General features: G+C 41.6%; 1 protein-coding gene across 1 annotated transcript in view; it reads right to left on the reverse strand.

Annotated features, from left to right (window-relative positions):
- Positions 1-24,013, reverse strand: part of LOC138986979 (ATP-binding cassette sub-family C member 4-like) — a gene marked incomplete at its 5' end in the record, with an annotated part of 69,582 nt that extends 45,569 nt beyond the window's left edge. The window contains 4 exons of the mRNA XM_070366951.1: positions 3,584-3,694; positions 4,840-4,959; positions 11,251-11,401; positions 23,934-24,013. Of these exons, the coding sequence (XP_070223052.1) occupies positions 3,584-3,694; positions 4,840-4,959; positions 11,251-11,401; positions 23,934-24,013 (462 nt within the window). The remainder of the gene's footprint in view (positions 1-3,583; positions 3,695-4,839; positions 4,960-11,250; positions 11,402-23,933) is intronic.
- Between the last annotated feature and the right edge of the window lie 3,492 nt (positions 24,014-27,505).

Below are 27,505 nucleotides of genomic sequence, written 5' to 3' on the forward strand. Positions count from 1 at the left end.
GAGATGCAAGTAGACTCAAAGCTAAAATCTAAGCTGTACAAAAAGCTTAATAGTAAACTTGATTCTCAACTCCTAACTACAGGACACTACCTGGAATGTTCAGAAGATCAGTTTGCTACAGTTGTATAGACCCTCAAACCATTCAATAAAAATAAAAAATAAAAGATCTCAACAAAGACCTACTGCAAATAAATAAACTATTCAAAGCAATCTACAGATTCAATGCAATCCCTATTAAATTACCAATGGCATTTTCCACAGAATTAGAACAAAATATTTTATATTTTGTATGGAAACACAAAATACCATGAATAGCTAATGCAGTTTTGAAACAAACAAAGAGGAAAAATGAAGCTGGGAGGAATCAGGCTCCCTGTCTTTAAACTATACTACACAGCTACAGTAATTGAAACAGTATGCTACTGGCACCAAACCCAGAAATACAGATCAATGGAACCAGATAGAAAGCCCAGAGAAAAACCCATGCACCTGTGGTCACCTATGGCAAAGGAAGCAAGAATATCTGGTGGAGAAAAGACAGTTTCATCAGTAAGTGTTGCTGGGAAAACTGGACAGCTACTTGTAAAAGAATAAAATTAGAACATTCCCTAACACCATACATAAAAATAAATTCAAAATAGATTGCGTACATAAATATAAGAACAGACACTACAAAACTCTTATATGAAAACAAAGAGAGAACTCTCTCTGATATAAAGTGCAGTAAGCTCTTTATTGACCCACCACCTAGGGCAATGAAAATAAAATTAAACATAAAAATTTGGTTTAAAGCTTAAAAGCTTAAAGCTTTTAAACTTTATCCCTAATAAAGCTTAAAAGCTTTTTCATGGCAAAGAAAATCATAAAAATGCCAAAAACAACCTGCAGAATGGGGGAAAATATTTGCCCAACAAAGTGACTGACAAGGAATTACTCTCCAAAAGAATACAGCTCATGCAGCTCAATATCAAAAATAAAGAAACAACCCAATCCAAAAAATGGGCAGAAGGTTAAAACAGACAGTCTCCAAAGAAGACATACAGATGGCCAAAAAGCATGTGACAGATGATCAAATCTCTAATTATTAGAGAAATGAATATCAAAACTACAGTGAGGTTTCAACTTACACCAATCAGTATGACCATCAGCAAAAAGTCTACAAACAATAAATACTGGATAGGATGTGGAGAAAAGGGAACCCCCCAACACTGTTGGTGGGAAGGTAAACTGGTACAAACACCATGGAGAATAATACGGAGATTCCTTTAGAAACCTAAAAATAGAACTACCATATGACCCAGCAATCCCACCCCTGGGCATATACCCAGAGAAAACCATAGTTCTAAAAGATACATCCATCCTAATGTTTACTGCAGCACTATTTACAATAGCCAGGACATGGAACAAACCTCAATGTCCATCAACAAGCAATGGTTATGGAAGATGTGGTACCATACATACAATGGAATATTACCCAGCTATAAAAAGGGCAAAATAATGCCACTTGCAGCAACATGGCTGAACCTAGAGATTTTAGTACTGAGTGAAGTAAGTCAGACAGAGAAAGATAGAGTATGATGTCACTTATATATGGAATCTAACAAAAACGCTGCAAATTAACTTAACCTACAAAACAGAAGTAGAGTTACAGATGTAGAAAATAAACTTATGGTTACCAGGGGAAAAGGCAGGGGTGGGATAAATTGGAAGACTGGGATTGACACATGCATACTATTATATGTAAAATACTAAATGGATAGGAAAAAGCAAGAGAGTTCCAGAAAAACATCTATTTCTGCTTTATTTATTATGTCAAAGCCTTTGACTGTGTGGATCACAATAAACTGTGGAAAATTCTGAAAGAGATGGGTATACCAGACCACCTGATCTGCCTCTTGAGAAACCTCTATGCAGGTCAGGAAGCAACAGTTAGAACTGGACATGGAACAATAGACTGGTTCCAAATAGGGAAAGGAGTACGTCAAGGCTGTATATTATCACCCTGCTTATTTAACTTATATGCAGAGTACATCATGAGAAACGCTGGACTGGAAGAAACACAAGCTGGATTCAAGCTTGCCGGGAGAAATATCAATAACCTCAGATATGCAGATGACACCACCCTTATGGAAGAAAGTGAAGAGGAACTCAAAAGCCTCTTGATGAAAGTGAAAGTGGAGAGTGAAAAAGCTGGCTTAAAGCTCAACACTCAGAAAACGAAGATCATGGCATCTGGTCCCATCACTTCATGGGAAATAGATGGGGAAACAGTGGAAACAGTGTCACACTTTATTTTTCTGGGCTCCAAAATCACTGCAGAGGGTGATTGCAGCCATGAAATTAAAAGAAGCTTACTCCTTGGAAGGAAAGTTATGACCAACCTAGATAGCATATTCAAAAGCAGAGACATTACTTTGCCAACAAAGGTCCATCTAGTCAAGGCTATGGTTTTTCCTGTGGTCATGTATGGATGTGAGAGTTGGACTGTGAAGAAAGCTGAGTGCCAAGAATTGAGGCTTTTGAACTGTGGTGTTGGAGAAGACTCTTGAGAGTCCCTTGGACTGCAAGGAGATCCAACCAATCCATTCTGAAGGAGATCAGCCCTGGGATTTCTTTGGCGGGAATGATGCTGAAGCTGAAACTCCAGTACTTTGGCCACCTCATGCAAAGAGTTGACTCATTGGAAAAGACTCTGATGCTGGGAGGGATTGTGTGCAGGAGGAGAAGGGGACGACAGAGGATGAGATGGCTGGATGGCATCACTGACTCGATGGACCTGGGTCTGTGTGAACTCCGGGAGTTGGTGATGGACAGGGAGGCCTGGCGTACTGCAATTCACGGGGTCACGAAGAGTCGGACACGACTGAGCAACTAAACTGAACTGAACTGAATAAGGAACTACTGTAAAGTACAGGGAATTCTTTAATGACATATATGGGGAAAATATAAAAAAGAGTGGCTTTATGTCCAGCAGATTCATTTGCTGTGCATCTGAAACCAAGACAACAGTGTAAATCAACCATATCCCAATAAAACATAAAAAGAAAAGAATGGACTGAATAAGTCAAAGCAGGGGCCCAAGGCACCACAGCTGTGTTGGAGCAGGCACGTTCATACCTGGTCTTTGCTCCTAAAGATTCCGAAAGCCAAAGACAGACATTCTTTTCTAAAGCACAATGTATGTGAAGTATCTATTAAAATGCAAATTACTAAAAAAATGATACATGCACCCCAATGTTCATGGTGTACAGAACAAGAATCTTTAAAAAAGTGGAGCTATGCATAATAGATTCACTTGGCTATACACCTGAAGTTAACACATTGTAAATCAATCAAATTTTCTTAAAAACAAGGTCTCAACAACGACCTACTGTAAATAAATAAATAAATGGAAAAGAGATAAAAGTTCTGATCAAGACACAAATGACTTCACATGGACACACTGAGGAGTCACATGCAGCAAACACTTTAATACAATTCACTAGAACAAAAGAGTACATATTAGACAAGATGGCAAGAGTTTAAAAACTACAAACAAGCTATAAACTGTAAACACACCACAAATATCCACATCTGTACTTACTTTCTACCAGAGTCAGGGCCCCAAAGGCAACAACAGTGACAAAGATGGCACAGGTGACATCCAGATACACAGAGAGCCATCGGGACGTCGTCAAAAGCAGGAACCAAGCCTCTGCATTTGTGAATCATAATAAGTGTAATTCATAAACAGAAAAACCATGTTAGCTGCTTCTCATGAGGGAGAGCATTTTCTCAGCTGAGCTACAGAAGATTTTACACGAGGCCGAAAAGCAATGTTACACACCCAAGAATCCTGGAGATTCCAGAAAACTAGGTTCCAACACAAGACAACATATGGGACACAGAGAATCAGTCCAGGAAGCCAGGATTGAGAACTTGACACACAGGTTATCAACAGAAATAGGATCATAAGAGAGAAGGCAGTAAATCATCTCATTGGTGTGCTCCCTGCAGTGCTGGGCCTCAGCGTGAAGATCATCTTCTCACAGGTGGACTGCTCCCAGCTCTCTGACAGCTGAGAGCACAGCTCACACTGTTTCCAGCACCTTCTGCCCTCACTACAGGGCACTGCAGTGTTTATTCTTAAGGGCCAGGGTTTACATGACCATCAGCTAACAGGATCTGCATGTGACTTTCAAAATGCCATTTTATCTTCAAAATACAATATTATTGTAAAGTTTGACCAGGATTTCATAGACTTAGAGGAAATTCTGAATTTTCTACCTAGGAAAAACAAATTCACCGATACAAAGTATAATCAAGTGGGCTGCCAATCAGGAAATTATTTTTGTCAATCATGTCTGCTACTCTCCATGCTCTGAAAATAGTTGGCAAACCACCGTCTGGGGGCCAAGAAGAGGGACCACCTGGTTCTAAAAAGAAAGTTTTATTGGAACGCAGCCATTGGCTGATGTATTATCTTTGCCTGTCTTTCTGCTACAACAGCAAAGGTGAGTAGTTGAAACAAAGACAGCACACAAAGCCTACAATATTTCCTATCTGGATCTTTGCAAAAAAGAAAAGTTTGCTGACTTCTGACCTAAAGAGACAGAAATCCACACAGTAATGTGATGGAAGGACCATGCAAGCCAGTCAGGGGAGAAAAGCAGGGCTGTGAGGGGGGAAGGGGGAGCACAGAGGGGATGCAGAGAGGAAGGGGTAGGGGAGGCAGGTGTGCAGAGGGGGAGGAGGGGCGGCATAGAGAGAGATGCTGGCCAGCAAGACCACCCGAGAGGGAGGTCAGGCCTCAGAAGGCAGCACATCCCATCTTGAAATCATTTCCAGAAATTTACAGACCTGAGTGGAAATCCTGGTATGTATCAAACAGCTTCTGAAAACCCTGTTCAGCTTTGCACACCCGGATGGTCCAGAGTCCCCGGAGAGAAGATGCTAAGTGGGAAAACACCAGGCTCTGAGCTGGGGAAGCAGAGACGGATACATGACAGAGAAAGTCAGGGAGGCTGGATGTGAGGAAACTCACTGTCTCCTAGGCTCTGTGGTCACATGTCTTGCCACAGGGAATCCTCCATGTGACCCTAAACTCCTGTTCACACCAAGCTTTACTTTAACAACCTGGCAATGAAAGATTCTCTTTGAAACTACCTTTGACCAAATTCAAATCACAGCTAGATTTAGACAAAGAATATCTTAACTAGCTCATTCATCAAGATCCTCTCAAACACGCCTCCCTCCAAAATCTTCTGGCATCTCTCCAGATAAAAACTGCTCACAATTTTTTTAAAAATATATTGAAGTATAGTGATTTACAATAATGTGTTAGTTTCAGGTATATAGTATAGTCGTTCAGTTATTTTTTTATAGTCATTAGTTATTTTTTCCAGATTATGTTCCATTACAGGTTATTACAAGATACTGAATAAAATTTCCTGTGCTTTACAGTAAATCCTTGTTGCTTATTTATTTGACATATCAATAGTGGTGTGTCTGTTAACCCCATACTTCTAATTTGTTCCTCCCTCCCTCCCAGTCCCCTCTGGTAACTGTAAATTTGTTTGTTTTCTATGTCTCTATTTATATTTTTATACAGATTCATTTGTATTACTTTTAGATTCCATGTATAAGTGATAAAATATTTTTCTTTCTCTGACTTACTTTACTAAGAATAATATTCTCTAAATCCATCCATGTTGCTGCAAATGGCAATATTTCATTCTTTTCCATGGGTAATTATTGTTCACTAATTTTTGAATTAGTAGCATTCTAAAAATTTAATTCTCATTAGCATCCTCACCACCCTGAATTTTGATGAGCTATCTGTGTGCTGTCTCCACCTTAGATGAGTAACCTAAAGGTTTGGATAGAGTCAGTACATCCCCCACACTGGACCAGAGCCAGATATAGGACAGGGGCGAGATGAGAAAGGAGAGCAGACAGTCTGCCATCTCCCGCATTCGGGGACTCTCCCTGCACCTGCACCAGGAGTCTCTGCGTGGGTCACAGAACACCTGGTTCTGCAATGCCCTTGCCCACAGGACTCATACAACCAAGGATTCTTTGAACAGTCTTGACTTCCACTCTGGGAGCCTGATGGATGTTTTTATAACTGCCCTGCTGGATCTCTGAACTGCGACATCATCTAACACTTCCCCTTTGTACGCTGTTTAGGCAAAGAGCTGAAAGTGATTCATGGTGCTTGATCACCCAGTTGTGTGCCTATGTTCTCATTCCAGCTTCCACACTGCTCTCTCTTCACTCTACTGACTAACTTCTTAGCTTCCTATAAATTTGCACTTATAAGAGCAACATAAACTCAGATTGAGCTCATGCTCCACATAACAAAAGGCGAGGGACTCTGTTCAGACCTTTTCTTCAGCCCAGCAGGTGTCCGAACCACCCCCAGAACTCATCAGTCTGGACACTGGGTGCTCACAAGGATGATACAGGTGAATTCCGGGGCCCATCACCCTGTCAGGAGGATGCCGAGAGTCCAGCTCCAGAGAGCACAGAAAACTCACTAGAACCAGGCTCTCACTTCCTGAGCAAATGAGGTAACATCAACACTATTCATCAAAGACAAGGCTTCTGAGCAGGAAGCAGATGTGGCTGTTCCCCTAGGGAGAGTCCTGGAGTGAACTCTTCAGCTTGGCCTCCCTCACCTGCTTCCATCATTAGGAGATCAAAGTGCAGCTGATTCTCTCCAGCAGGGATGGAGGGCAGAGTTGACTAGAAACCAGGTGTCATCTCAGCCTTGAACACCAGGGAACCAAACATCCCATCACCAACCTCACCTCATGCCCAAGAGGGCTGGGGTAATCTGGACCCATGAAAAGCCATCCTGCTTCTCTCAAACCCCATTTAGGGCTGAGCGGGATGCCAGGATGAGTGAAATGGCGGAACTGAAAAGAAAATTAGCTAGAATAGGGGATAGGGGATGTAAGGTTCCGGTGTATGTTGCCCAAAATATCATTTTTCCCATAAGCACTGAGCTCACTGTCCTGAAGCAGACTATGTCACAGTCATGGTACCAGTCCTCAGTCATAGACACACGTAACCCCACAGTTCACAGGACTGATGCCTGTGTTTCCCACAACCCTGAGGACACTTGGGGACACACCCCGCCAGGACTACAGATCTTCCTGGGCAGGAGGACCTTGGGCTGACAGCACTGCTGCAGGTTATATTTCAAGCTATGTGAGACCTGCTAGTTGTGAGTAAGATCATGATTCCCCCATGTTCAAGGTTCCAGTGCCTTTGGTCATGGCCAGCAAGTACTTTACAAGCATTGATTCAAGAAATCCTCATGAGAACCCCAGAGACTGAGGGAGTAAGAGCAATCAGTGGCGAAGATTAACTATATGAACCCACCTAAGTGATAGATCTGGGTGTGAGACCCAACTTTCTGATTCCCAAGGCTATGCTTTTAATCATAACAGCAGTGTCTCAGAGGGAGAATAATCAGGGTGAAGGATGCCCATATGTGATAATGAAGATTTTTCTCCAGATTTTGTTATTTATGTTCAGAAAATCCTCAAATCTTACTCAGCTAACATCCAACAGCCTTCACCACTACTGCACATCTTATTAAGCACCTAAGGTTGAACACAGTTCCTGGGAATTTAGTACGAGAACTCCTTAAAAGAGCAGACTTGATGATGATTCATGGTCCTAATACATCTGACACATGTGCTAACCCTCCCCTAGCAATGTTTGTAGCAGACATTGCTCATTGATTCCAGCACTTTTTCAGACAGAATTTGGATAGGGCTTCATCATTCAGGCACTGCCAAATCAAAAAGCTGGTTAGAGAAATGCAATCAAATGCTACCTTGGTTTTATGTACTTGTCCATCCATGACTGACCATTGTTATGCTCACTTTTGCAAAAATTTGCCCCTCAAAACCCTATTATAATTAGCTACCAATATGCCATGAAGATGAAAATGTCAACCTAAGATTCCAGAAGAATTGATGCTTTTGAACTGTGGTGTTGAAAAGGACTCTTGAGAGTCCCTTGGACTGTAAGGAGATGCAACCAGTCCATCCTAAAGGGAATCAGTCCTAAATATTCATTGGAAGGACTGATGTTGAAGCTGACACTCCAGTACTTTGGCCACCTGATGTGAAGAGCTGACTCATTTGAAAAGACCCTGATTCTGGGAAAGATTAAAGGCAGGAGAAGGGGACGACAGAGGATGAGATGGTTGGATGGCATCACTGACTCAACGGACATAAATTTGAGTAAACTCCGGGAGTTGGTAATGGACAGGGAAGCCTGGCGTGCTGCAATCCATGGGGTCGCAAGGAGTCAGATAGGACTGTGTGACTGAACTGAACTGAACTGAAGCATCCAGAGGCAGTTAGGCAGTAGGATATGAAACTAAACCTCAGGATTCAGTGGTCCTTCAGAGCACAGGGATGAATGAGGCTTATGCCTTCTGGTCGTAGCAGTCAGGTGTCCTTTTTTTGGCTGGTGACTCCAGCAGGGGCCTTAAGATATACTCTCACTCACTCAGTCGCTCAATTGTGTCTGACTCTTTCTGACCCAGTGGACTGTAGCCCATCAGGCTCCTGTGTTCATGGGATTACCCAGGCAAGAATACTGGACTGGGTTGCCATTTCCTCTTCCAGGAAACCTTCCCAACCTAGGGACTGAACCCATTTCTCCTGTGTCTCCTGCATTGGCAGGCAGATTCCTTTATCACTGAGCTACCTGGGAAACCCTAAAACATATGATCAGTTACTATTTAGAGAAAACAGTGGTGTCATCATTTAAGGCACAGACCTACCATCCAGAGAGAACATAGACAGTTCTAATCAGCTGGACACCACATGTGGTTATCAGGGGTGTGGAGAAGGGGGTATATGGATTTAATTTAGGGTCTAACTTATTGCAGCCTACTAGGATGCAGGAAAATCCAAATATCCCACAGAGATGGTGCCAAAGTTCTCAGACTCTCCAGCTCAAATACTGAGAAAATCCTGTACTGCTTTTTGAAAAAAGCCTCAGGAGGAGCCCTTCTTTCCACTTCCATATGGATGGGAAGTGGCCCTTCCTCAGGCAAAAATCCCCGTCAAGTGTTCCTTCTGGAACAACCCCTCATTGAATATACCAGAGAGATGCTTTTCAGCAAGATTCTTGAATGACCCCATTTCATGGGCAGCCTCAAACCATAAAACATCTAAAGCCTTGTCTACACAGAAGATTGGATGAAGCTCATTACTTCCTCTTCTGCCTTCTGGGTTCTACCATCAACCAAGTCACATCAGTAGAACATCAAACACACCTGGACTCTACTGCTCCCCATCCATCCAAAAACCTCACAAAACTGGACCTTAACAAATCTTGAGCTGGTTCTCTTGATGACCGAAAATTTTTTCTATACCTTTTATGAAAAGGATGATCACTATCCTTTTTGCAATTAATTAGAATAAATATCTCTTTAAAAAATGAAAGTGTTAGTCGCTTAGTCATGTCCAACTCTTTGTGACTCCACGGACTGTAGCCCACCAGGATCCTCTCTCCATGAAATTCTCCAGGCAAGAATACTGGAGTGAGTTGCCATTTCCTTCTCCAGGGTAACTTCCTGACCCAGGTATTGAACCAGGGTCTCCTGTATTACAGGAAGATTCTTTACCATCTGAGTAACCAAGGAAGCATCTTAAGTGTTATTATAAAAACAAAACATGCAAATTCCACAGTAAAAAAATTCCTTTGACTGGATGAACTTTTTTTTTTTTTTCCACTTGGTATATACAAAGCCCCTATATATATAGGAGTTGAATATTCTTCTCTTCTTGGCTTGATTTCTAGAAGGTTAAGTTGGTATTCATTTGCAATAATTATTTATGGTTGGGAGAGGGAAATGGCAACCCACTCTAGTATTCTTGCCTGGAGAATCTCATGGATGGAGGAGCCTGGTAGGCTTGCAGTGTGTGGGGTCGAGAGAGTCAGAGACAACTTAGCAACTAAACTACTACTACTGAAATTCGCACGTCTCTGATACAGACATATTCCCTTCTTACTTTTTGGCTATAGTTTTATAACTTTAAAAAATTTATAGTAATTCTACTTTCCTTATTAGTTTTAACATTGATGAAATATATGCATTAATAATGAGATAAATTCAATTATTTCATCCTCTGTGATTACCTGCACAATAGAATGATTAGTCATAAAATGTGATCCCTATTATTCTTTTTTTTTTTTGGCTGCAACTTTCAGGTTCTTAGTTCCCTGACCAGGGATTGAAGCTGTGCCCCCCACAGCAGAAGCACAGAGTCTTAACCACAGGACCACCAGGGAAATCCCTATTCCCCATTATTCTAAAACTAGGAAGTTGAATGGGGTAATAAACTAAATGCATACTAAACAGATTGCACTCTTGTGTCCTCGGATTCTTTTCAGCATCATTTATATGAATGGCTTTAAGAAAGGGGGGGACACAAACAGTTTGATATCACCCCAAATACTAGTAATGATAAAGAGCAAACCTGCAAACAGGATTATCTTTTCAATAGGGCATCCCTGGTGAATAAGACAGTAAATAATCCAACTGCAGTGGAGGAGAACTGGCTTCAATCCCTGGGTTAGGAAGATCCTCTGGAGAAGGGAATGGCTACCCACTCCAGTATTCTTGCCTGGAGAATTCCATGGACAGAGGAGCCTGGTCGACTACAGTCCATGGGGTAGCAAAGAATCAGACACAACTGAGTCACTAACATATGTCTTTTCAATACACTTAACAACTGCAGCTTACTTTAACATGTGGGAAAAAAAAGTATTTTTCAAATATATCACACTCCTGACATAAATTTCCTAAGGTCTTCCTTCCTTTTCTAATCTCTTCCTTTCCTTGTCATTTCTGTTAACTTCAGGAGGAGAAAAATTGTCTATTTTCCTTCTACATTAGTTGCAACATGAAAAAAATATTTTTAAGAAAAGTATTTACAGAGTGGATACTCTGTGTTAGGAAATATGTCATGAACAAGACAGAAATGGTCCCTCTCCTTATGGTGCTCACATCCATCCCCCTTGTGCTAAAATGCAAAGCTGCAGCTGACCTGCACCAGCTCTATTTGCCTTAAGAACCACACTGACTCACAGTGGCCATAACATTCAATCACCTAATGTTGACTTGTGAGAAATTCCAGAAGACAGAGTCTGCAGAATTTCAGGGGTCTGGTTGATTATTGCATAAATGGAAGCCAGCCTGCACTGCCATCCCAACCTGAGAGCCCCGGTACTCACTCGTACATTCCAGGCGTTTCACCTCTCGTGACGTCCTTAAGAAATACCAACGGAGGACAAAGAAAATGATGCCAAGGGGAATCACAGGTATAGCAGTCCAAGGAATCACAGCTACCATCACACCCACCACACCAACCACAAGTAGAAATGTCTGAAATAGTAAAAATAGATATAGAGGCCTCCTTATGAAGGGTCCTTTCAAAGATAAATTGTAATGGGTTTGTTCTGTTGGGATTAAACTCCTTTCCTCAAAAAGACTTGTTGGGACAGCAGGGAATGCTTTCCCTCCCAAAGAAATAAAATTATAGGTGGTCCTCATGATATTTAGGGCTTCCCTGGTAGCTCAGACAGTAAAGCGTCTGCCTGCAATGCTGGAGACCTGAGTTCAATCCCTGGGTCAGGAAGATCCCCTGGAGAAGGAATGGCAACCCACTCCAGTACTCTTACCTGGAAAATCCCATGGATGGAGGAACCTGGTAGGCTATAGTCCATGGGATCGCAAAGAGTCGGACATGACTGAGCAACTTCACTCACTGGCATGATATTTAGTGCATGAGTCAAACACGATAATAAGAACTTTCTAGGTATCAGCTCTTGTGATACACTTAGTAGCCTTATGAGGCAGGCATTTCTAGTTTTAACAGAGGAGAATATTTGAGGCTCAGAGAGTAGGAGCTGAATCCCAAACTGTCAGGAGTCAGCAGGTGGTACTAGAGAGATGAGTGAGCAGGTATCAATCACAGGTGAGGAATGCAGAAGCCTCAGCAATGCATGGAGGCATAAAGAAGTGGTTAATTACAAATTCAGTGTCCAGAAAAGTAGGACAAAATTTAAATGCCGACCTTTGGAAGTAGGAATTCCTCTTTCTAGAATTTTCTATCCATAGTTAATATATACTAAATGTTGACTGTGTACAGAGCTATACCTTCAAACTTTCACGTGTACTAACTCATTAATCCTCATAATAGCTCTATCTAGTAACAGTATTGTCTCATTTTACAGATGGAGAGAGTGAGGCTCAGGGAGAGGAAATCAACTTGATGGAGATTGCAAAGCCTGAGTCATAAAGCCGGGAAGCCCATGTCATAAGCCTTTATGACATATTTAAGCTTTCCCCCAGTATACAGCCATCTTTCTATCATTATAGTAAGTATTTAAAATGTCTGTTCCAAAAGCTAATGATTATAACAACATCAGATCCCATTTACAAGTTGTCTACTGTATGTAAGACACTGTGCTGAGTTCCATGAACGTTCTCTTAATCATCACATTATCCCATGAGATGATTTTATCTTGGGAAATAATCTCAGTCAAAAAAAGACAGAAGGTAGAATAGAAAACAAAATAATTGGCTGATGCTGATTTAAGCATCCATCTTTATCAAGAAAATTATGATACCCCTACTTTTTAAGAATGCAATGAACAGTTATCTGCTTGCTACGACAGTGGGGTGGGGTGGTGGGGATGTGCAGATTCAGTCTGGGCCAAGGCTGCCAAAGTTTGTGATCTCAGGTGGATATAAATCCATAGTGACCTGCACAAGGCACATAGTGTTGGGAAAACGAAGGGACGAATCCAGGAACATTTTTAGGCAATTCTAAGAAGAAACTTACGTCTGAATTTTACAGGCTGGTTTAATGAGTAGAAACAGTGGCAAGAATAACTTCCGGGCAGTAGCTAGAATTGATGGAAATTTTGACCAAAAAGGAGCTGAGATGAGAAGTTAAGATGCCTGTCTGAGTTAAGACTGGTTGTTCTGGGTCCTCTCAGCACCAGAACCTGCATCTCATGCTCACTACCCCAGGGCCTCCCCACCTTGTCACCCAGGCTGCTGGCCCAGGTGCATCTTTGAGGGATGGGTTAGGAGGGTAATGTCTGTATCACAGAGACTTGGGTTATCATTTCACTGCTCTTCCTGATCAGTTTTTTCAGAGGATCTTCACAACCATCTTGTGAATGAGAAAAGTAAGAACTTCACTTTTATTTACAGATACGACATAAAGATGGGACGGCAAGTGTCTGTCCTACATTTTCCCAGGAAGGACTGCAGGTCAAGGAGAAAGACAGGAGTGGTTTGTACTCAGGGAATCCCAGAGCCACAGCCGCAGGCAGGAGGAGCCTGGAAGTGGGAGGAAATGACCAGAGCTGTGACTCTGTGTCCAGGAGCCCTGGGGAACCAAACTGTATTATCTGGATGGAGACCCATGTGCTTTTCCTGTTTCTCCCATATCTGTGATGGTATCAAAATAAAACTCGAAGAGGATGGGATTCTGAAGGAATACATTACAGTCATAAGTGGAGAAAGATAGGCCTAACTGACTGCTCTCCGATTAGACCTACAGATGAACAACTGCTTACAGTCACTGCATTAAATATGCATTCCACCTGTTACAACTTTCATGCATGGGGAGGGGTCCTTCCAACTCCTTCTATGTCTGATCTTAAGTCACCTGGCTTGCCATTGTTGGTTTTCAAAAAAATCTACTAAAATGTCAATAAAAAATCCAAATTACAGCTTTTTTTAGCAGACTCTCATCATTTGATGGGTAAAATTCATCAGTTCCAATAATCTGGCTCTCCCCAAGTGAGGGCCTTTTAAGACTAACCCAGCCTGTCATATAACCTGGGAAGCAGAGGAAAATCAAAATGAAGGGCTCTACAGAAGCTAAGCCAATGCATTTGCCTTAGGTATGCATTGAAGACCCATTACTAATGCTCTCAGAAGCGCCAAGGTTAGGTTACATCCTTCAGAGTCCATGCCCCAAATTCTGAAGCAATTCAAAGAGGATGTTTCTAACATCTACTTATAGATAATACTGTGCTGCTGCTGCTGCTGCTAAGTTGCGTCAGTCATGTCTAACTCTGTGAGACCCCATAGACAGCAGCCCACCAGGCTCCCCTGTCCCTGGGATTCTCCAGGCAAGAACACTGGAGTGGGTTGCCATTTCCTTCTTCAATGCATGAAAGTGAAAAGTGAAAGTGAAGTCGTTCAGTCATGCCCGACTCTTCATGACCCCATGGACTGCAGCCTACCAGGCTCCTCCGTCCATAGGATTTTCCAGGCAAGAGTACTGGAGTGGGTTGCCATTGCCTTCTCCAAATTGCGGACTGAATATATATATATTCATATGACTGATCTGATCTGATTGCAAACCCTTTGTAGAAGTTGGCAGAAGATGAAAATAGTATCTATGCAAAAAGTCATTTGAAGAAGGAAACAAATGATTCTGGTGTGCAATACACATCGCTTCTTTGATCAGATCAGATCAGATCAGTCGCTCAGTCATGTCTGACTTTTTGCTACCCCATGAATCGCAAGCACGCCAGGCCTCCCTGTCCATCACCATCTCCCGGAGTTCAACCAGACTCACCTCCATTGAGTCAGTGATGCCATCCAGCCATCTCATCCACTGTCGTCCCCTTCTCCTCTTGCCCCCAATCCCTCCCAGCATCAGAGTCTTTTCCAATGAGTCAACTCTTCACATGAGGTGGCCAAAGTACTGGAGTTTCAGCTTTAGCATCATTCCTTCCAAAGAAATCCCAGGGCTGTTCTCCTTCAGAATGGACTGGTTGGATCTCCTTGCAGTCCAAGGGACTCTCAAGAGTCTTCTCCAACACCACAGTTCAAAAGCATCAATTCTTCGGTGCTCAGCCTTCTTCACAGTCCAACTCTCACATCCATACATGACCACAGGACAAACCATAGCCTTGACTAGATGGACCTTTGTTGGCAAAGTAATGTCTGCTTTTGAATATGCTATCTAGGTTGGTCATAACTTTCCTTCCAAGGAGTAGGCGTCTTTTAATTTCATGGCTGCAATCACCCTCTGTAGTGATTTTGGAGCCCAGAAAAATAAAGTCTGACACTGTTTCCACTGTTTCCCCATCTATTTCCCATGAAGTGATGGGACCAGATGCCATGATCTTCATTTTCTGAATGTTGAGCTTTAAGCCAACTTTTTCACTCTCCACTTTCACTTTCATCAAGAGGCTTTTGAGTTCCTCTTCACTTTCTGCCATAAGGGTGGTGTCATCTGCATATCTGAGGTTATTAATATTTCCCCCGACAATCTTGATTCCAGCTTGCGTTTCTTCCATTCCACTGTTTCTCATGATGTACTCTGCATATAAGGTAAATAAACAGGGTGACAATATACAGCCTTGACGTACTCCTTTTCCTATTTGGAACCACGCTGTTATTCCATATCCAGTTCTAACTGTTGCTTCCTGACCTGCATACAAATTTCTCAAGAGGCAGATCAGGTGGTCTGGTATTCCCATCTCTTTCAGAATTTTCCACAGTTTATTGTGATCCACACAGTCAAAGGCTTTGTCATAGTCAATAAAGAAGAAATAGATGTTTTTCTGGAATTCTCTTGCTTTTTCCATGATCCAGTGGATGTTGGCAATGTGATCTCTGGTTCCTCTGCCTTTTCTAAAATCAGCTTGAACATCAGGAAGTTCACAGTTCACGTATTGCTGAAGCCTGGCTTGGAGAATTTTGAGCATTACTTTACTAGCGTGTGAGATGAGTGCAATTGTGCAGTAGTTTGAGCATTCTTTGGCATTGCCTTTCTTTGGGATTGGAATGAAAACGGACCTTTTCCAGTCCTGTGGCCACTGCTGAGTTTTTCAAATTTGATGTCATATTGAGTGCAGCACTTTCACAGCATCATCTTTCAGGATTTGGAATAGCTCAACTGGAATTCTATCACCTCCACTAGCTTTGTTCGTAGTGATGCTTTCTAAGGCCCACATGATTTCACATTCCAGGATGTCTGGCTCTAGGTCAGTGATCACCCTGTGATTATCTGCGTCATGAAGATCTTTTTTGTACAGTTCGTCTGTGTTTTCTTGCCATTTCTTCTTAATATCTTCTGCTTCTGTTAGGTCCATACCATTTCTGTCCTTTATCGAGCCCATCTTTGCATGAAATGTTCCTTTGGTACCTCTGATTTTCTTGAAGAGATCTCTAGTCTTTTCCATTCTGTTGTTTTCCTCTATTTCTTTGCACTTCCTGATTGCTGAAGAAGGCTTTCTTATCTCTTCTTGCTGTTCTTTGGAGCTCTGCATTCAGATGTTTATATCTTTCCTTTTCTCCTTTGCTTTTTGCTTCTCTTCTTTTCACAGCTATTTGTAAAGCCTCCCCAGACAGCCATTTTGCTTTTTTGCATTTCTTTTCCTTGGGGATGGTCTTGATCCCTGTCTCCTGTACAGTGTCACAAACCTCATTCCATAGTTCATCAGGCACTCTATCTATCAGATCTAGGCCCTTAAATCTATTTCTCACTTCCATTGTATAATCATAAGGGATTTGATTTAGGTCATACCTGAATGGTCTAGTGGTTTTCCCTACTTTCTTCAATTTAAGTCTGAATTTGGCAATAAGGAGTTCATGGTCTGAGCCACAGTCAGCTCCTGGTCTTGTTTTTGCTGACTGTATAGAGCTTCTCCATCTCTGGCTGCAAATAATATAATCAGTCTGATTTCAGTGTTGACCCTCTGGTGATGTCCATGTGTAGAGAGTCTTCTTTTGTGTTGTTGGAAGAGGGTGTTTGTTATGACCAGTGCATTTTCTTGGCAAAACTCTATTAGTCTTTGCCCTACTTCATTCCGTATTCCAAGGCCAAATTTGCCTGTTACTCCAGATGTTTCTTGACTTCCTACTTTTTGATTCCAGTCACCTATAATGAAAAGGACATCTTTTTTGGGTGTTAGTTCTAAAAGGTCTTGTAGGTCTTCATAGAACCATTCAACTTCAGCTTCTTCACTGTTACTGGTTGGGGCATAGACTTCGATTATTGTGATATTGAATGGTTTGCCTTGGAAATGAACAGAGATCATTCTGTCATTTTTTGAGATTGCACCCAAGTACTGTATTTTGGACTCTTTTGTTGTTCTTTCTCCTGCATTCACAGGAATTCCAAAAAGCCCAATTCAAGCTACACACATAATTTCCTGATCTGGTTGGACTTCAGGCCCATCTGATGGACCACATCACCATTGCCCGCGCTTCTGTACCTCTGTCTCACAGGCATAGAGACAATGATGAGTATATAGAAAGAAGCATATTGACCCAGAAGCAAGTGACAAGTTTTGATGCCCCCCAAATAAGGAGAATCATTATTTTATATATTTCTCATTTGGAGCACACCATTTTGGAAATTCTAACCAAAGTCTATGAATCCACATGAAAAAAAAAAAAATTCTTAGATGAAATCTTTCACTGAGAGAAAATGGTGATTTTTAACAATTCAGATAAATTCTTTAGTTTGCAGAGACTGACAGCCTATACATGGAGGGGAAATTCCACTAGCCCAGTATTGTGCTGAGGCAGGGTTTAGGGCTAAATTTCCTGAATATTATTAACAGGGAGAGTAAGACTCTACACCTACTCTCAATCTTAGTAAAAACTGGGATATATCAAAAAATAAAAGAATGGTGTTAAGAATTAAATGATGTACATTACACTTTATGTAATATACATAAAGTACTAACCAGTTTAAGCTAGAAACTCTAACTCCACCATCACCACCCTCCAGTGTGCTCTACATGCCAGCAGTCAGGGGAGTAGGTGTTCACAGATTTATGAGCCCCCAAAATATTAAGAATCTCATGAAGTTGAGTCCTAATAGACCACTCATTCTAACTTACTAGAACAGCTTACTATTATCTAGAGACATATCAGAGAAGGTGCTACTTTTCCTAGATGTAGTGATGATGTCACAGGTACCAAAGTGACTGTGGCTTTTCTTTGGTCACAATGAAAATCAAATCAGAGGTCTATTTCGTTTGAAGATGTACTTTTAAAATAATATGACCAATAAACTTCATGCCTACTACAAAGGCAAATGAGTGCAATTGTGTGGTAGTTTGAGCATTCTTTGGCATTGCCTTTCTTTGGGATTGGAATGAAAACTAACCTTTCCAGTCCTGTGGCCACTGCTGAGTTTTCCAAATTTGCTGGCATATTGAGCACAGCACTTTTACAACATCATCTTTCAGGATTTGGAATAGCTCAACTGGAATTCCATCACCTAGCTTTGTTAGTAGTGATGTTTTCTAAGGCCCACTTGACTTCACATTCCAGGATGTCTGGCTCTAGGTCAATGATCACACCATCATGATTATCTGGGTCGTGAAGATCTTTTTTGTACAGTTCTTCTGTGTATTCTTGCCATCTCTTCTTAATATCTTCTGCTTCTGTCAGGTCCATACTATTTCTGTCCTTTATCGAGCCCATCTTTGCAAGAAATGTTCCCTTGGTATTTCTAATTTTCTTGAAGAGATCTCTAGTCTTTTCCATTCTGTTGTTTTCCTCTATTTCTTTGCATTGATCGCTGAAGAAGGCTATTTTGTCCCTTAGTCTCCCATAAATACTTAGGAGTGTCAAAATAGTAAGTCTTCACTAAGACAAAGGATAACTTGAAAGATAAAGAAGATATGGAATAAGAAAAGAAACATTTCTTTAAAAAAATTAAAAAAGGATAGAAACATATCAAAAAATGTTACTTACTGCCATGTCCCTAAGTTTATCAATCTTTGGAAGGCAGTAAGTAACAATGCCAAAGAATGCTCAAACTACCACACAACTGCACTCATCTCACATGCTAGTAAAGTAATGCTCAAAATTCTCCAAGCCAGGCTTCAGCAATATGTGAACCATGAACTTCCTGATGTTCAAGCTGATTTTAGAAAACGCAGAGGAACTAGAGATCAAATTGCCAACATCTGCTGAGTCATGGAAAAAGCAAGAGAGTTCCAGAAAAACATCTATTTCTCCTTCATTGACTATGACAAAGCCTTTGACTGTGTGGATCACAATAAACTGTGATCCACAGTTGATTGAAATTCTGAAAGAGATGGGAATACCAGACCACCTGATCTGCCTCTTAAGAAATTTGTATTCAGGTCAGGAAGTAACAGTTAGAACTGGACATGGAACAACAGGCTGGTTCCAAGTAGGAAAAGGAGTACATCAAGGCTGTATATTGTCACCCTGCTTATTTAACTTCTATGAAGAGCACATCATGAGAAACACTGGACTGGAAGAAACACAAGCTGGAATCAAGATTGCTGGGAGAAATATCAATAACCTCAGATATGCAGATGACACCACCCTTATGGCAGAAAGTGAAGAGGAACTCAAAAGCCTCTTGATGAAAGTAGAAGTGGAGAGTGAAAAAGCTGGCTTAAAGCTCAACATTCAGAAAATGAAGATCATGGCATCTGGTCCCATCACTTCATGGGAAATAGATGGGGAAACAGTGGAAACAGTGTCAGACTTTATTTTTTTGGGCTCCAAAATCACTGCAGATGGTGACTGCAGCCATGAAATTAAAAGACGCCTACTCCTTGGAAGGAAAGTTATGACCAACCTAGATAGCATATTCAAAAGCAGAGATACTGCTTTGCCAACAAAGGTTCGTCTAGTCAAGGCTATGGTTTTTCCTGTGGTCATGTATGGATGTGAGAGTTGGACTGTGAAGAAGGCTGAGCCCCGAAGAATTGATGCTTTTGAACTGTAGTATTGGAGAAGACTCTTGAGAGTCCCTTGGACTGCAAGGAGATCCAACCAGTCCATTCTGAAGATCAGCCCTGGGATTTCTTTGGAAGGAAGGATGCTAAAGCTGAAACTCCACTACTTTGGCCACGTCTTGCGAAGAGTTGACTCATTGGAAAAGACTCTGATGCTGGGAGGGATTGGGGGCAGGAGGAGAAGGGGACGACAGTGGATGAGATGGCTGAATGGCATCACTGACTCGATGGACGTGAGTCTGGGTAAACTCTGGGAGTTGGTGATGGACAGGGAGGCCTGGCGTGCTGTGATTCATGGGGTCACAAAGAGTTGGACATGACTGAGTGACTGAACTGTAGGGACAAAATGATGCACCTCTGAATCAACAATATGAAACCAGATTATTCAATATAGTCCCAAGAGAACAATTTGACATTTCCTATTTCATGCACCATGAACTGGTATATTGATACCAATTGAAGGACAAATCTAGATTTTGTAAACTCATGAATCTCAGGAAATTCAACTGTGTCCACTCCAGTCTGGCATTCTTGGTGGAAGCAAGAAGCCTGGTTAGGATGTCAGAATGACTAAGGCAGAGGACCACTACCTATAGAAGGGAGTCTCATGAGCACCTTTCATTCTCCAAAAGGATACTGTGCTGTGAGCAGCTGTTTATGACAAGCCGCAATGGCATCTAAATGAATTGTAAATGAAATATTCAAAAAAGCAGCAAAGAAAAGAAAATAATGCTTGTGAAAATGTTAAAGGTCTTGTTTAAAAGCCTGTACAAACAAAAAAATTGAAAAATAAGACATTGCTTTATTGCTAGAGGCCATGACAAGTTTTCTCATAACACAGAAGTTCCACAGTTCTCTAAAACTAGTCAACAAGCAAAGAAGAGATGGTCACCCCATGTTCTCAAATATCAATTACAAAAGACATTTTATAAGACTTGCCATGAGTCCCAACCTCAAGTATTTCACAGGCTTTATGTAATCTCATTCTTACATCAATACAAGGAGGGATTATGCTCTCCATTTACAAAGCAGGGAACTGATACTCAGAGATGCTTATCGAAATTGGACTCTTTAGAAGTAATAAAAATTAAAATGATCAAGAATCTTCCAAGGTTTATCAAATACACCAAGGATAAACAGAATCATCAAAAATGAGTTTGGAAACTCTTGGCATGAACTGTATCCTTTAAAACAAAACTCAACAGCCTCCTTCCAGCCCCTTCCCTTCCTCTTCTCAGCTGGTGAGAGAAAAACTGGCTCCCATTCAGGAACCAGCAGCACCTCCAGCCCCAGCATCCACAGCAGCAGCCTTTCCTTCTCATCTGGGATCAAAGGTCACCTCCTGGAAGCTCCGCCCACCTCCTGGACCAGGCTTCCTAACTGCCCCCAGCCCTCACATCCAGTTTGCCTTCCAGGACTTCCTCCACAGGGCTCCCACAATTAGGATTCCCAAGGAGCAAGGGGTGAGTTTCTGGATGTCTTCCTTCCCTGGGGGAGCTGGAGGAGACCCATGAGGAGAGGGCTTCATGCCTGACTCACCCCTGTACATCAGGGCCTCAACTCTAACCCCTGCTTGTTGAAGAGAAGTAGGGAGAGAGGGAAATACCACCCACCACCTCACACACACACCCAACTCACAAACTGTACACCCGAACAACCAGCAACACCTCCTCAGACCCTACATTCCAGATGGGTCTCTCTCCTGCTTCAGTCAAACTCCTTCCAGGAGTAGCCTGTCTTCACTTCAACTCCCTTCACACCTCCTGGATTCTCAGCCCTTTGCACTCTGGCCTCCTCACATCTGAAACCTGCTTCTCGGGTCACTGACATCTCCTGACTCCAAATCAACCAACTTTCCATGGACTCACTTTTCATTTGCATTGAGCAGACCTGTCCTTTCTTGATTCACCAACCTACTTCCTTCCTTTTTTTTTTTTTTTTAATTTATCTCATTTAATCTTTTTTTTCCTAATTTTATTTTATTTTTAAACTTAACATAATTGTATTAGTTTTGCCAAATATCAAAATGAATCCGCCACAGGTATACATGTGTTCCCCATCCTGAACCCTCCTACTTCCTTCTTCTTCCTTTGCTATTCACTGAGTCTCCTCTCCTCCCCTTTCTTTCTCTACTTACTCTCTGATATCAAGTCTTCTTATCTTGGCCCCTAAAAATGCTTCCCTCTCTCTGGGCTATCTTATCCTCACAGATTCATCTACTACAGCTCAGTGAAGGGTACACAGGCTCCATGCTCATCCCAGATCTCCTCCTCAAACACCAGACTCTTACTTCCAATGACCTACGGGACACCTCCACCTTCAACTTCAAGATAATTGAACTACAAGTGGCAGAGCTGGGGTTGCAAATCAGCAAGACTAGACTTTTCTTTCCTCTTTAATGAGAATGTTTCCTACTGAAATCAGGTAGCATCTATCCTTGTCTCTATCTGTCGTGCAAAAATATGTAACAATTCTGATATGACCACTAACTAACCATGAGCTAAGTACATGGCAGAAACCCAACCTTGGCCTACCTTGCCATAGCAAAGAAACAGAACCTTTCACAAAATCTTTTCAAAGTAATTCACCATCACTGTTAAAATGTGACACTGTTTTTAGGAAAAAATTGTTTCTGGGAATAAATTACATAGTTAAACCCAGCAGGACACATTTATAAAATAAGTTTGCAAAACAGAAAACTATCAGACAAATTTGCAGTACAAGTCCTCTGCCTCTGCCTCTCAGCTTTGTTCACATTGGTAACAGTGGAAGCCTTGCCCACAGGCTATGCTGTCTGCACTGAGAAGTTCACTGCTGCATTTCTGTGTGCAGTCCTTCATAATCCATTTAATTTCCAAAATTAACACTGGGGAAGAAAAGGAAAATTCCCTGCAAACTTAATCACTGAAAAGTAGAATTAAATAACAGAAAAAAACAGCCCATGTGAGCAACAATACTAAATGAGATGAGAGCAGAGATGACACAACATCATTCTTTAGAACCTCAAGTTCACAGACAAAAGAGAGGCTGGATAGAAGGTATTCCATAGGTCTCTCTCTCTCTCTCTCCTTTCTTTAAGACATCTCAAGGCACAGCAATCAACCCGTGAAAAGGAAAAAAGCCTACAAAAACAAAGGACATTTTCTGAGATAACTTTGATCCCGGAATCAAATTACTGGCTTAAAGGCTTTGTACCCTCAATAACTGCTCTCTGTCGTCCTTGTTGGACCTCCCAGGTGGCTCAGTGGTAAAGAATTCACCTGCCAATAAAGGAAACACAGGTTTGATCCCTGGGTCAGGAAGATCCCATAGGCAATGGCAACTCACTCGAGTACCCTTGCCTTAGAAATCCCATGGACAGGGGAGCCTGCAGGGCTGTAGTCCCTGGGGTCACAAAAGAGTTTTACACAACTTAGTGACTAAACAACAACATTGTCCTTGCTAAAGTATTATTTTCAACTTATTTTTACCAATCTTTTCTTTGTAAGTAACCACATATGGCTTTATCCAAACAAAACCGTGCAGTTAATATGTGCCCTCTGTGGTAATACAATGCATCGTGCTGGTGCTCAGTCATGTCTGAGTCCCTGAAACACCATAGACTACAGCCTGCCAGGCTCCTCTGTCCATGGAATTTTCCAGGCAAGAATACTGGAGTAGGTTGCCATTTCCTTCTCCAGGGGATCTTCTTCACCCAAGGACTGACTCTTGTCTCTTGTGTTTCCTGTATTCACAGGAAACTTCTTTACCACTGAGCCCCCTGGGAAGGCCAGTACGATGCATAATTTAGTTTATCAAGGCTATCTTTCTGTGAGAGATGATTGTCTCTCTGTTATGAAATGTGCTCACAGTAAAGGGAATCCACACCAAATACCTGGAAGGCAGAGGGAGAACCACTTACCCTGCATGCCGCTGCTTCAGACCAACCTTGACGTAACTGTGTAGCCACTCCTGCCCAGGTGTTACTCATGTTAACTCAGACTCCCAATCACAGCCATACCTCTCTCTTACAAACACAGCCTCTTACTGAAGATAACAGGACACATCACCAGTTTGAAAGGCCCACTCTCAGCCCCTGTGAAAAGGCCTTGAGAAACAGGCACCTGCTTTTCCCTGTGAGAGCTCTGACAGGACTGCTACGTTACCTGGATGAAATCAAGAAACGTCAAGGGCAGTAAGTCATCCATTTGACCTATGTCTTTCGAAAAACGATTTAAAATTCTTCCTGCAAGAACAAGATATAAAAAATTACTCATTTCTTCAGGTAGGAGAAACTATTCATGAAATAATCAAAACAATATTTTTTAAAGCATATGTATTTAGGGGCTTCCCTGGTGGTACAGTGGATAAGAATCTGCCTGCCAATGCAGGGGACATGGGTTTAATCCCTAGGTTAGGAAGATCATCTGGAGAATAAAATGACTACCCACTCCAGTATTCTTGGCTGCAAAATCCCATGGAGAGAGGAGCCTAGTGAGCTACAGTCCATGGGGACACAAAAGGGTCAGACATGACTTAGTGACTAAACAACACCAGCAAATTTAACATATCACAAATTCACATAAAATGATTTAAGGTGATGTAAGTGGTAAAAATAAAGAGAAAATAGGATGACACCTAAATAGAAACAAAAATATCACCAAATGTCAGTGGGTGGGGAGTTGAAATTGAGCCCTGATTTTCAAAAGAATGGGGGAAATCTTGTGGCAGTACTGGAAAGGGTTGGTGGATTTTAGAATGTTCCCTCATTTTAGATCTCTTATCTAAGACTCACTCCAAGTGCTAAGTCAGTAATAAACACCTGCAAAATATTTAAGTCAATCCTGATTGTTACACTAATTTTGCTTTAGTTATCAAGATTAATTTTGCCATGATACTTTTTAAATAAACATAACTTCTCTGTAATTTTTTTCCCTCCAGATGGTTCACATCCCCTCACATTTTGGGAAATTGTCGATTCCAGCCATTTCCAAGTGTGAGTTTAATACTCGGGTAGTAAGCCATTATTTTCATTAGATGTGCCAGGTGTGACAAACATAGATTTGTGAATAAGCATCTAAGAAGACCAGAGGGATGTAGGCAGGAAAACAGAAATATTACTAAATGACTAAGGATTACTTATAACCCTTGATTTTATTTCCCTTCTCAGAATCCACAACAACAGTATATCCTAAAGGCTGTAAGGTTAGATGATGATAACTAATTTCTAGTAAATATTTGGTGTGAACTAAAAATGCCACCTGTCACATCAGTAAACAAAGGATGCTGCAGCCATCAGGACTCTGCAGACACCCCTGCAAGGGTGGTGCACCCTGAGGAGACTCAGGATGAGAAAGCACAGGACACTGGCCCCAGACAGTGGAGATGCAGATCAGAGGAACTGTAACAGGGAGGAGCCGGTTTTGACTGCATGTTGGATCTCTTTGACTTTGGCTTTTGCTACTCATCGCTTTTGTTGAGGAATCCTACTTCTCTGCCTAAATGTTAAACTAAAGTGGCTTTTTTCTGCTCACAGAGAGAAAGTCTGACCTTGGCCACTTGTGAATGGCTGCAGCAAAGAAGAAATGAACACATCCCTCTCCAATTTTCCAAGATAAATGGCATTCTGACTTGACTTCCTTGCCTGCTTTCCTCTTTGTTCTATAAAAGAACCTGGCATCCAGACCCCAATAAGATTGTTATTTTGAGACATTAGTTTGCCATCTTCGCAGTCTGCCAGCTTTCCAAATAAAGTTGTTATTCCTTGCCTCCACACCTCGTCTGTAAGACTTACTGGGCTGTCATGAGGCAAGCAGAACAAGCTTGAAATTGGTAACAAGTAACACTACTATATGTGGTTTTCTCTTCATGACAAAACATGCCAGAAACAAAGTCCATCATAAATAATCTATTGCAAATTCCACTTCTGAAAATAATCACAGGAAAGTGTTCAATTTAATATACCTACCACTAAAAGAGTAATTAATTTATGGCCCCACCTTTTGTACAAACTAGGTCGATCTTTGCAGTACTCATTTGGGCTTCTATTTTCTTGAAGGAATGAAGTCATGTTAATAGACACAGGAGGGGAGACAAGATATACCCGAGTGTGCTATCTGCTCTAGGATTAGTAACCTTGAAGATTTAAACTTCATCCCAAATCCTTGAAAAATAAGTCAGCATCTGGAGATACCCACAGGTATTGAATACAAAAGAGTCTGGTTAACTGTGGTCATGAACAATCAAAGGCTTTGAGAACAGAAATCCAGTCCCACTTGATACTCCCAACTTCATGACTGTAGTTTTCAAATTAACTGACAAAAGTGGAGCAACTTCACAACCATAAAAGCACAGACTCCTCCAATCATTTCCTCATTACAGCTTCATAATAAGATGAGATCTGTGTGGCCCTCCGCAGTTTATTATCCTATACTCTGCTCCTGCCTGGACCAAACAACATGTGCTGAGTAAATCTACACATGATGCTGACCTCAACAGTCTTATTTAACTATCATTAGAGTCTTGTGGAACAGGAAAGAGAAGCAGTTACTTCCCTTTCACAGGAGACGAAGTTCCCAGACACCATGTCATCATCCTTGCTAAGGTTCCTTAGGCATTGCCCATGTGCTAAGTGTTGCAAATGTATTAATCTGTTTAATGCCCACAGTACTGAGATATTCACAAGTGTGTGAATCAGTCAGTTCAATTCAGCTGCTCAGTCATATATGACTCTTTGCAACTCTATGGACTGCAGCACGCCAGGCCTCCCTGTCCATCATCAACTCCCAGAGCTTGCTCAAACTCATGTCCATCAAGTCAATAATAACATCCAACCATCTCATCCTCTGTCGTCCCCCTCTCCTCCCACCTTCAATCTTTCCCAACATCAGGGTCTTTTCAAATGAGTCAGCTCTTCACTTCAGGTGGCCAAAGTATTGGAGCTTCAGCATCAGTCCTTCCAGTGAATATTCAGGACTGATTTCCTTTAGGATGGACTGGTTGGATCTCCTTGAGGTCCAAGGGACTCCCAAGAGTCTTCTCCAACACCACAGTTCAAAAGTATCAAGTCTTCGGCACTAGCTTTCCTATGGCCCTACTCTCACATCCATTCATGACTACTGGAAAAACCATAGCTTTGACCACATGGACTTCTGTCAGCAAAGTAATGTCTCTGCTTTTTAATATGCTGTCTAGATTGGTCATAGCTTTTCTTCCAAGGAGCAAGCGTCTTTTAATTTCATGGCTGCAGTCACCATCTGCAATGATTTTGGAGCCCAAGAAAACAAAGTCTCTCATTCTTTCCACTGTTTCCCCACTTATCTGCCATGAAATGATGGGACCAGATGTCATGATTTTAGTTTTCCAAATGTTGAGTTTTAACTCAGCTGTTTCACTCTCCTCTTTCACTTTCATCAAGAGGCTCCTCAGTTCCTCTTTGCTTTCTGCCATAATGGTGGTGTCATCTGCATATCTAAGGTTATTGATATTTTCCTGGCAATCTTGATTCTGGCTTGAGCTTCATCCAGCCCAGGATTTCACATGATGTACTCTGCATATAAGTTAAATACAGGGTGACAATATACAACCTTGACGTACTGCTTCCATTTTGGAAACCAGTCTGTTATTCCATGTCCAGTTCTAACTGTTGCTTCCTGACCTGCATATAGGTTTCTCAAGAGGCAGGTCAGTGGTCTGGTATTCCCATCCTTTCAGAATTTTTTCTGAACTCTTGCTTTTT

This window comes from Bos mutus, unplaced genomic scaffold (genome assembly GCF_027580195.1).
Source record: "Bos mutus isolate GX-2022 unplaced genomic scaffold, NWIPB_WYAK_1.1 CTG343, whole genome shotgun sequence".
In the NCBI taxonomy this organism is placed as follows: Eukaryota; Metazoa; Chordata; class Mammalia; order Artiodactyla; family Bovidae; genus Bos; species Bos mutus.